Genomic DNA, 12,466 nt, shown 5'->3' on the forward strand with positions numbered 1-12,466 from the left:
ACACAATCAGAATGAAAATCAGCAACATCTTGTCGGAATGAGAGAGTGCTGCTGGGAAACTGCACGGTGCCATAAAAATGACATAGACCAGCACCCTGATTTACAGTTTGAATGTTATATTACTTTTCCCTGTTTTTAAGCACCTTACTAGAGATAAAAAGCGTCTCCTCTTCAGTTTTCTTTCTCAATGACAAGTACTGGCATTTGGCCCTGAATGCCTATCTAGCAATTTACTTCTTGGGCGATGCTGTCATTTATGGGTGATTTTCCCCCTGGGAAGTAGTTTTCCCTTTATACTGAACAGAGCCCAAATCAGTACTTAAATTGTTATGCTTGAAGGGGACAATGTCAAATCCTGACAGGCATTAAGCATCATTAACCTTGCCCTCTAGGTTTAGGAAATACTCCTAGCTTTTTACTATATTAAAACTCTAAGCCACTTTGATTCCTACACGTCAGTCTTATACAAGCATTATCACAAATGTCAAAACTAAAATGGAATTATCACATCTAATTAAAACTGCATTTATACATAAACTTGCAGACATCTTATTTAACTAGTACTGGTGATTGAGCCCAGGATCTTGTGCATGCTAGATAGGTATTCCATCATTGAGTTCCATCCCAGTCCTCCAAAGACTTTCTTAATCTCCGCGGACATTTATGGATAACAATCACGACCTTCATGGAATTAATAATATTTTAAGTTGCCCAATCTCTTTAGGTCTTGGGTTACTTAAGGTTAGGAAACTGTGATCTTTAGTTCATTTGAGCTTAAAAATTCTTAACATTTAATTGGTCTCAATTTGTCAGACTGCGATACTTCCAACTGCAGCTGAGGTATATTCTGTAACCCTCTGCTTCCATTTCTCCATTGGTACTTGAACCACTTTGTAACTTTTTAAATGACTTTGGAGGCTGTTATGGTTTGTATATGCTGGGCCCAGGGAGTGGTACTATTAGAGGGTGTGGCCCTATTGGGGTAGGCGTGGCCCTATTGAGTAGGTGTGTCACTGTGGATGTGGGCTTTAAGACCCTCATCCTAGCTGTCTGGAAGTCAGTATTCTGCTAGCAGATGAAGATGTAGAACTCTTAGCTCTTTCTGCACCATGCCTGCCTGGATGCTACCATGCTCCCTCCTTAATACTAATGGACTGAACCTCTGAACATGTAAGCCAGCCCCAATTAAATATTGTCCTTATAAGAGCTGCCTTGTTCATGGTATCTGTTCATAATAGTAAAACCCTAAGACAGGGGAAAATGACTATTTTTTAAATGCTTAAAGGTGAATAATTACAAATTCACAAATTTTTACATACAGGACTTGTTCTAGGAAACTTAATAAAGGAGGCTCAAACTTATTTCCCTTTTCAATCCTTGCTGCTCACAGGTACTTATTTGAGCATTTCTACATACTTATTTGTGTGACCTTTCCAATGTGTGGTAGCTTGTAACATTGGAGCATGCCCATTCTAAAGATACTTATGTTTTAATATGGGACTCTGGAACTCCAGATCCCTTCAAAAACAAAGGAATACTTCTGTACTGGTAGAACTCTATAATTTAATGGTAGGCTCTATAATGAACTTTTTTTTTCTTTTTTAAATTATTATTTATTCACTTTACATTCTGCTCACTTCACTACGCACCTCCTGGCCACCACCTCCCACAATCCTTCATCCTATCTTCCTTCCCCTTCTTCTCTGAGAGGGTGGGATCCCAGGGTATCCCCCAACCCTGGCGCATCAAGTCTCTGCCAGATATGGCTCATCCTTTCCCACCGAGGCAAGATAAGGCAACCCAGATAGAAGAACATATCCTATGTACAGGCAACAGCTTTTGGGATAGCCCCCACTTCATTGGTTCAGGACCCACATGAAGGTCAAGCTGAACATCTACTACATATGTTGGGGGCGCGGGGGGGGCTACATTCAGCTCATGTATGCTCTTTGGTTGGTGGTTCAGTCTCTGAGATCCCCAAGGGTCCAGGTTAGTTGGCTCTGTTCATCTTCCTGTGGACTTCCTTTACCCTTCAGGACCCATGATCCCCTATTCTTCCATAGAGTAGATAATGAATATTTGTGATGAGATTTACCTTATAAGAAACCATGAAAAAGTTTTTCATTGCCTCTAGATCCTTCTCAGATTGCAGAGCTAAGTTCCAAGCTGAAAGTTAACATGAAATGGTATAATTATGAAAACTCAGCTGTTTATTAGTCTGTACCACCATAATCTCTACTGTCAACATTTTCAATTCCAATATGCTGATAAGGGAGGGGGTTCTTGGGAGTAAGTATATTTTAACTTAAAAAATGTAAAATTAACTTAAAACATAATTAATCAGGTCAATAAATTATTTTGTTTTTGAAAAAAGAAATTGATTTTACAGTTGTGGGGAAATTTTTGACAAGACATTTAGTGATTCCTAGCACTTCTGATTATCCATTTTAAGTAGATGAGGCACATGAGGCACGGTTTAATTTTTTTTAAAGATTGAGATGTACAAAAAGAATTCTCAGTACTATTTATCTATTTATCTATCCAGATGTAATGATAACAATTAAAGAAAGTGGCCATAAATTTGAAAGGGCATGAGATGTTTGTGGGTCAAGGGATAGGAGGAGCTGGAGGGAGAAAAGAGAGGGGGAAATGATGTCATTATATTTTCATTTAAAAATACAGAAAAAAAGAGAGTCACCAAGTGGCAACTGAAAGTCACCAACTCATCAACTGAAAGTGGTAAAGGAAGATAAACTTTAGGAAAGATCAGAATATACTAACATCAATAGTTAGAGTATCTCTGGAACATTTTCTATCTTCCAAATGTTAGTAGAAGTCCCAGCTAGGTAAACCAATGTGAGTGAGAAAATACCTCCATCTTTCCAAACCTTCAAAAGGTCAGAGTCATTAGATCTTTCTATATTTAAAAATGTTTATTTTCCAAATTTCTTAGAATTCACATCATTTTTCCCTTTTGCCTAGATTAAAACATCAAAAAATAATTTTAGAAAACAGGAATAGGTTCATTTAGAACCAGTCCAAACCATGATAGTGTTAATTGATAGCTCTTAACTACCTCCATAATTTTATATCATTTTTATTAATTCAGTCTTAGAAAAAGAAAATTGCACAATTCATAATTGTGTCACTTGATGAATTTTAATAAAATAAACATTTCCACAACAAGAAAGACTTCGGCCATTATCAGAAAGCTGCAAATCTCTTTCCTATCCAGGCTTTCCTCTCATGGTAAACACTACCTTAACTTCTTTCCTTAAGGTTATCTTCACACCATTTAAATGCTAAAGTCACAGCAACTTCTCCACACTTGAATATAATGCACTTGGATCACACTTACCATATCTGTTTTTCTCTCTTTCCTCTTAAACACATCACTATATTGACTTCTAACACAAAATCAAGTTTGTGTTTTTTAACCAGTGTATAAATTGAACCATGCATTATATACTCTTTAATGTCTAGCTGTTTTTGTACAACAGTATGTTTCTGAGATGTATATATAAATTGTTATGTGTAGTTTATTTTTGGTGGATTACATCAAAGAATATATTCTGCTTTCTAGAGCAGTTTTATGAAAATAATTTGTGAAACTAAAGTTATAATTCATCATTTTGTTTTTTGACCACTCTCCATAGAAAAGAAAAAGATTAAGCATAGAATACTTTGTTATGTGTGAGATACATACACTGTTTCATGTGAAATCCTTAATAAATTATCCTACATAAGAAATGTATATATTCCTAGCTTACATACAAGGAAACCAAGATTAAGCAAATTATACATATATACCATAGCATCAAAAGAAAGAGACATAATCTATTATATCAGAAAAATTTCCATGCCCACATATTTTTTTTACCTATTTTCCTGAACCAATTGGCATCATTAATCATATAATCCGAAATTGAGGGAGCTTCATTAAAATATTCAGAAAATTTCAGGAGTGCTGTATCAAATAGAAAAATAGGGTAATTATTTTATATGCTAGCAAAGTTTTAAATTATCCTTTAAAAACGGTATGAATCTAGAAAGGTTATTTCTGTGCATATGCATATGGTAGCATATCAAAATAATCCAAATGAAGAAAAAGCACTACTAAGCTCCATAAAGGTATTAACTCAAACTTTGAGGGAACAAATATATTCTTAAAAGTATAAATGTAAATATTACAATTATTCACTACTTGAGGCACATGCAAGGAGATAAAGAATGGGAATAATAATTAAAACACTAAAATAATTCTTAATATGGTTGAATTCCCCAGGGTTCAATCTCTAGCACCAAACAAAACACCCCAAAATAATCATAGTACCAGTAGACTGGCATAATATTTACTTAGCTTCCACAGTATATATAATGTAGAACCAAAACATGCCATCATCATCAGAGAGCATTTATTACTTACCACATGTTCTTCTCAGAAAAAGAATACCAACCAGCAAAGTTTTCATTTGAAAAGCTTTTGCTTTAAGCCATTTTGCTGTTTATAATCTGCATTTGAGATATGAAATTCAACTATTGCCATAACTGGGTTAAAGTTTTTAAGGTCTGGACTTTTGGGTGTTCTAAGAAATGAGAATACCTTTTGGACAAATGGGATACCATCAAAGAAAGCACAGTGCTGGTAAAAAGAATGTAATGTTGCTAGACACTAGTTTAAGGAAGTCAACAGGAAAGATGACAAGTAGACAGAGAACAGGAGAAGGCACAGACTTTTATAAATAGGTAAAATAAAAGAACAAGCAATGCAAGCTAGATGAAGTGGTCACATAAAACCAGCAGGGTTTAGAGAATTTTGTTTGTCTTGAATTAATTTTTGCATATATAATCATAGGACAGAAAATTAAAAGGGAGGGAAAGATAAAAGAAAGAGAGAAAGGATGAAGGAAAAGAAAGAAAGAGAGAAAGAAAGGAAGAGGGAGGAAAGGAGGGAGGGAAAGAGCATTAGGAAGGCAAGTATCTTTGAAACAAATTAGGACAAAAATGGAGCTGAAATCACAATTAGAAGTAGATGCTGGTGATGTCAAACACTTCCCTTCTAGTGGATGAAGAAACTAAAATAGATCTCTGTGGTAAACATTAATAAAGTGTATGAAATTGAACTAAAATATTAGATTAGAGTCAGTATGTTCAATACATTTAGAGAATTCAAGAGAGGATAGAGCCAAGATAAAGACTAAAAATAAGCAAGAACACATAATTACCTGTATTCAAGTAGTTCCAAAGCCTACCCATTTCTTTCTTTCTAAAAAATTAAAGGAAAAGAAGTTTTTAAATTGTTCTAAACATTTACTGTAAAAAAAAAATCACTGAAAAAAGCCTGTATGTATCTGAGAACTGGGCTAAAAATGTAAAACTTACAATTTCTAGTTCAGTAAGAAGTACTTAAAGAAATATTCAACATCCTTAGTCATCATGGAAATGCAAATTAAGTAAAATCTATAGATGTCTAATGTCTAAGAAAAAGCAAGGTGTGGCTCCAGTGGTAGTGCCTCACATGAGATGCTTTAGAGTCTGTCTCCAGCTTTGAAAGACAGTGGAGGTGCTTCTCAGCCATTCCGTATTCCTCAGTTGAGAATTCTTTGTTTAGCTCAGTACCCCATTTTTAATAGGGTTATTTGGTTCTCTGGAGTCTAACTTCTTGAGTTCTGTGCATATATTGGATAGTAGAGGGCTCTCCATTGGATGTAGGATTGGTAAAGCTCTTTTCCCAATCTGTTGGTTGCCATTTTGTCCTATTGTCAGTCTCCTTTGCCTTACAGAAGCTTTGTAATTTTATGAGGTCCAATTTGTCAATTATTGATCTTAGAGCATAAGCCACTGGTGTTCTGTTCAGGAATTTTTCCCCTGTGCCCATGTGTTCGGGGCTCTTCACCACTTTCTTTTCTATTAGTTTCAGTGTATCTGGTTTTATGTGGAGGTCCTTGGTCCACTTGGACTTGAGCTTTGTACAAGGAGATAAGAATGGATCGATTTGCATTCTTCCACATGCTCACTGCCAGTTGAACCAGCACCATTTGTTGAAAATGCTGTCTTTTTTCCACTGGATGGTTTTAGCTCCCTTGTCAAAGATCAAGTGGCCATAGGTATGTGGGTTCATTTCTGGATCTTCAATTCTGTTCTATTGATTTACCTGCCTGGCATTGTACCAATACCATGCAATTTTTATCACTATTGCTCTGTAGTACAGCTTGAGGTCAGGGATGCTGATTCCTACACAAGTTCTTTTATTGTTGAGAATAGTTTTTGCTACCCTAGGTTTTTTTGTTATTCCAGATGAATTTGAGCATTGCTCTTTCAAACTCAGTGAAGAACTGAGTTGGAATTTTGATGGGGATTGCATTGAATCTGTAGATTGCTTCACAAAGATGGTCATTTTGACTATAGTAATCCTGCCAATCCATGAGTATGGGAGATCTTTCCATCTTCTGAGGTCTTCTTTGATTTCTTTCTTAAAGAAATGCTCAGCATCCTTAGTCATCAGGGAAATGCAAATCAAAAGAACCCTGAGAGTCCACCTCACACCAGTCAGAATGGCTAAGATCAAAAACTCAGGTGACAGCAGATCCTGGTGAGGATGTGGAGAAAGAGGAACACTCCCCCACTGCTGGTGGGATTGCAAGCTTGTCCAATCACTCTGGAAATCAGTTTGGTGGTTCCTCAGAAAATAGGACATACTACTACTGGAGGATCCAGCAATACCTGGACTTATACCCAGAAGATGCTCCAACAGCTCCAACATGTAATAAGGACACATGCTCTACTATTTTCATAGCAGCCTTATTTTATAATAGCCAGAAGCTGGAAAGAACACAGATGTCCCTCAACAGAAGAATTGATACAGAAAATGTGGTATATTTACACAATGGAGTAATGCTCAGCTTTTAAAAACAATGACTTGAAATTCACAGGGAAGTGGATTGAACTAGAAAATATCATCCTGAGTGAGGTAACCCAATCACAAAAGAACACACATGGTACATACTCATTGATAAGTGGATATTAGCCCAGAAACTCGGAATACCCAAGATACAATTCACAGACCACATGAAGCTCAAGAAGAAGGAAGACCATAGTATGGATACTCTGATCCTCCTTAGAAAGGGGAACAAAACACCCATGGGAGGAGATACAGAGACAAAGTGTGGAGCAGAGACTGAAGGAAAGACCATGCAGACACTGTTGTGGATGCCAACAAGTGCTTCCTGACAGGACCCTGATATAACTGTCTCCTGAGAGGCTCTGAAATCTACCTCACAAATACAGAGGTAGATGCTCTCAGCCAAGCATTGAACTGAGCACAAGGTCCCTAGTAGAGGAGCTGGAGAAAGGACCCAAGGAGCTGAAGGAGGTTGCAGTTCCATAGGAGGAACAACAATATGAACCAACCAGTACCCCCAGAGCTCCCAGGAACTAAACCACCAACCAAGGAGTACACATGGAGGGACCCACAGCTCCAGCTGCATATGTAGCAGCGGATGACTTTGTTGGACATCAATGAAAGGGGAGGCCCTTGGTCCTGTGAAGGCTCTACGCTCCATTGTAGGGGAATGCCAGGGTCAGGAAGTGGGAGTGGGTGGGTTGGTGACTGGGGGGGGGGAGGGGATGCCAGGAAAGGGGATAACATTAGAAATGTAAATAAAGAAAATACCTAAGTGGGGGAACTAGAGCTATTAAAAAAGAAAAAAGAAAAAAGAAAGAAAAACAGTAGAGGTGCTCCGAGTGAAGCAAGAGTAGATGGTGGCCTGGAATCTCACCTCTAAGGAAGTGCCACATAATTTCTAGCATTCTGAGGAACACCATCTTTAAAAACACATTTATCTAATACTAACTTCTTATTTTACACTTGAAGAAACACACCTCACAGCAGTGAATGGTTTCTACAAGGTAAAGCACTTAGTGACAAAGACTAGTCTACTCTCCTGATCTTTTAATTCTCAGTCAAGTTTGTTTAAGGGGTTAACAAATTTTTAGCAAAGCTTTTGCCTTCTCATTCTACTTTTAGGAGACTGGAAGTTGACATTTTTTATATAGAGAAGAAAGTTTATTTTGCTGTTAACTTTTTTATTAGATATTTTCTATATTTACATTTCAAATTTTATCCCCTTTCCTCATTTCTCCCCCGAAAACCCCTCATCCAGTCCCCCTCCCCCTGCTCACTAACCCACCCATTCCCAATTCCCTGTCCTGGCATTCAATAAATGGAAATACATCAACATAATCCACTATATAAATAAACTCAAAGAAAAAAACCACATGATCATCTCATTGGATGCCAAGAAAGCATTTGACAAAATCCAACACCTCTTCATGATAAAAGTCTTGGAAAGATCAGGAATTCAAGGCCCATACCTAAACATAGTAAAAGTTGGATACAGCAAACCAATAGCCAACATCAAACTAAATGGAGAGAAACTTGAAGCAATACCACTAAAATCAGGGACCAAACAAGGCTGCCCACTCTCTCTCCCTATCTATTCAATATAGTTCTTGAAGTCCTAGCCAGAGCAATCAGACAACAAAAGGAGATCAAAGAGATACAAATTGGAAAGGAAGAAGTAAAAATATCACTATTTGCAGATGATATGATAGTATATTTAAGTGACCCTAAAAATTCCACCAGAGAACTCCTAAACCTGATAAACAGCTTCAGCAAAGGGGCCAGATAGAAAATTAACTCAAACAAATCAGTTGCCTTCCTATACTCAAAGAATAAGCAGGCTGAAAAAGAAATTAGAGAAACAACACCTTTCACAATAGTCACAAATAATATAAAATATCTTGGAAGTTGACATTCAGACCTAACAAGTAAAAAATCTGAACAGACTGAAAAAAGTGAACAACTCTTCTTGAATTCATAACAGTAGTGAGGGAGAAGGCCAAGCTACTGCCAAAAAGAATGAATTTATGTAGGACAGGTAAACTGAGATGTGGAGCAGAGATCTTGAGAACCAATGCCTTAGTGAGCACCTAGACTATGGCTGACAAATCACTAGATGCTTATTCTGAAAGTCTTAGAGCTAAAAACTCCAAGGTGCTCCATTCATAAGGAGGCCTCAACACTTGTACAAAATTGAGCAAGGTAGCTTAGCTAGGTGATCACAGTAGGCACTGGAAAACAGGCAGGGATGGGGGAAAGAAATTGTTTTTGAAATATTCTGTAATACTAGGTCCTTTCAAATATTTATTTTTTATTTTGTGTGAATGAATATTATGCTTACATATATGCAAATGCATCATATGTTTGCCTAGTGCTCATGGAGGGAAGATGAGAATGTGTGATCCCCTGGAACTGGCATTATGGATGGTTGCAAACCACCATGTGGGCACTGGGAACCAAATTCAGGTCCTCTAAAAGTATACCATATCTCTTAACTGGTGAGCTATTGCTCCAGTCCCATGTTATTTTTTAAATTATTTTTTATTATTATGTCTGGATATGCATGCCACATTGAATGTCTGGAAATGAGATGACAGCATTGCGGACTTAGTTCTATACTTTCCCATTAATCCAAAAATCAAACTCAGGTTGCCAGGCTTGTTAGCAAGTGCTGTTACCAACTGAACCATCTTCCCAGCTCAATATTACGTTCCTTTAAAATAAGATCTGACCTCTTTAAACAAACTACTTTACCAGAGTTCAACTTCAATTCTCTGGCTTATTGCCAGAGCCTAATTCCATGGAAATATCTGAAACCAGTTCACATAAGCCACCTTGACTGTATAAAAGGGGAGAGAAGACTAGAGCAATTTCTCTCCCACATGACTCACCATCACACAACTAAAAAGCCTATTTGTAGCACTTCTTTTAACTTGGGAAACAGGAAAAAAATCATACTAAAAGGCAAAATATAATTGGAAGAGACAGAACTAACATTAGACAGACACAGCAGAGATGATATATGATTAGATTGTGTGTGTGTGTGTGTGTAATACAAAACGAGTCAAAATAATTCTAAGGAAGAACCAAAAAGAAATGCTGGGATTTCAAAACATTAGCAGAAACATAAATTCCTGTGATAGTCTTGTTAGCAGACCAGACACAGCTAAAAGAGTTTATACCAAGAAAAAATTTCAAATATCTCAAACCAAAGAGAATAATGGCAAAAAAAATCCAAGGACTGTAGAACAACTTTAAAAAGTAAAATGTGTAATGGTAACACTGGAAAAAGAGAGATCGGACAAGAAGAAATGTGCAAAATCCTAATGGCTGAAATACAAATTAACCTTACGGACCAAACCAAAGATCAACAAACAGAATTCTTACAATCTCCTTCAAGAATACACTCCCAGTGATCAAAAGACTTCCAACTAGGCCCTGCTTCTTTAAAGTGTCACAAAATTTCTCAATACTGCTTTCCTGTGATGTGAGCCAAGCCTTGAATCATAATGGACTCTTACAAGACCTCAGCCTATGTCCAAATAGCACGGAAAACCTCAAAAAAAAAAAAAAAAGAATACAACTTGAAAAACACATGAAACTCAAGAAGAAGGAAGATCAAAGTGTGGATACTTCATCCCTCCTTAGAATGGGGAACAAAATACCCATGTAAGGAGTTACAGAGACAACATTTGGAGATGAGACAGAAAGAAGGACCATGCAGAGACTGCCCCATTCAGGGATCCATCCCATATACAACCACAAAACACAGACACTATTGCATATGCCAGCAACATTTTGCCAACAGGACCCTGATATAGCTGACTCTAGTGAGGCTATGCCAGTGCCTGGCAAATACACAAGTGGATGCTCACAGTCATCTATTGGGTGGATCACAGGGCCCCCAATGGAGGAGCTAGAGAAAGTACCCAAGGATCTGACGGGGTCTGCAACCCTATAGGTGGAACAACAATATAAATTAACCAGTATGCCCAGAGCTCGTGTCTCTAGCTGAATATGTAGCAGAAGATGGCCTAGTTGGCCATCATTGGGAAGAGAGGCCCCTTGGTCTTGCAAACTTTATATGCCCCAGAAAAGGGGAACGCCAGGGCCAAGAAGTGGGAGTGGGTGGGTAGGGGAGCAGGGCGGGCAGAAGGTATAGGGGGCTTTCGGGATAGCATTTGAAATGTAAATGAAGAAAATAACTAATAAAATTTTTTTAGAAGACTCAAATAGAAGAAAAGTCAATTAAAAGTAGGTTGAAGGAACTTCTAGACTGGCGAACACACTGAGGTACTGGGATGATGGCTAGCCTGGGGTTTTAGCTAGCTCTTCCCAAACTAATCACTTATACTAAACTGTAAACTAAGTCATGAGTACTCCAAGTCAGTCTAGCAAAATACTGAATTTGAAAAGAGGACATAGGATTTCCCCTTTTGGGCTAATCAGAAATATATGAGGCCTAGACTTGTAGGCCTATAAGGTAGGGGCAGTTTTATAGGGTCGAGCCCTTTAACCTATACGTTTGGACATTAAAGGTGTGATTATTAACACTGGAATCATGACAGGTATTTGTTAGACTGGGCTTGTTCACAGGAATATGGTTGAATAGAGAAGAGATGAAAGGGCAAGAGGCAAAGATCATGTAATCCAAGTAAGAAAGACTTTTTCTTACTGTTAAAAAACAAAAGACATGGGGCTGGAGAGATGGCTCAGTAGTTAGGAACACTGGCTGCTCTTAAAGAGATCCTGAGTTCAATTCCCAGCAACCACATGGTGGCTCATAACCACCTGTAATGGGATCTGATGCCCTCTTCTGCTGTGTCTGAAGACAGCTACAGTGTACTCACATACATAAAATAAATAAATAAATCTTAAAAAAAGACATGTAAATCTACTAATAAAGTGTTGTTAATTGGATCAGCTAAATGGGCCCTATAAGAGTGTATACTAGCTTGATAATGGAAATTAACAGAAACTATCTCATAACTGAAATATGTAAAATCTTCAAAACTGAAATACAATGTCTCAGGTGATGTTGGAAAAACATTCTAAAGGGATGGGTAGTTCTAAAGAGTTCCATAATGGAAGTGTTTTATAAAACAACAGTAACAAAAAACAAAAAGAGAATCATGCTTCCTGGAGAATGCAAAGAGGATATGCACTTGAGCAAAAACTACTTTTGTCCTAAAGACTGACTTTGGAAGTGCATTAGGAAACCTTAGACATAGTGACTTATAAGCAGTTCTCAACTGACCAGAAATGAGTCTTTTAATGCAGGAGTGGCAGTTACAAGGTTTGGAAGGTTTTCAAATAAGAGGCAACAGTTGAAAATGGCTCTGAAAACAGCTAGGAATTGGACTGATGCTGATAGTGTGTGTGTGTGGGGGGGTCTCAATGGGAATAGATATTAACTCTCAACTAAGCTTCTCTTAGCCAGTGGTGTATAAAAATGTTCACCAAGGCATGAAATAACTGGAACAGAATGTATTATGGAAGAGTGAACTGCTGAGTCACATTTCTTTAGATTTAACGAGTTAGGGAAGCAGAAACCGGCCTGAGTAG

At 37.6% G+C, this 12,466-nt stretch overlaps 1 protein-coding gene across 2 annotated transcripts in view; it reads right to left on the reverse strand.

Annotated features, from left to right (window-relative positions):
* Window positions 1-12,466, reverse strand: part of Tex11 (testis expressed 11) — a 202,376-nt gene that overhangs the window by 34,661 nt on the left and 155,249 nt on the right. For both annotated transcript variants that reach the window (XM_021153053.1, XM_021153052.1), the window contains exons 21-23: window positions 5,226-5,266; window positions 3,881-3,967; window positions 2,096-2,166 (exon numbers count right to left, since the gene is read on the reverse strand). In XM_021153053.1, coding sequence (XP_021008712.1) covers window positions 2,096-2,166; window positions 3,881-3,967; window positions 5,226-5,266 — 199 coding nt within the window. The remainder of the gene's footprint in view (window positions 1-2,095; window positions 2,167-3,880; window positions 3,968-5,225; window positions 5,267-12,466) is intronic.

This window comes from Mus caroli, chromosome X, assembly GCF_900094665.2.
Source record: "Mus caroli chromosome X, CAROLI_EIJ_v1.1, whole genome shotgun sequence".
Lineage (NCBI taxonomy): Eukaryota > Metazoa > Chordata > Mammalia > Rodentia > Muridae > Mus > Mus caroli.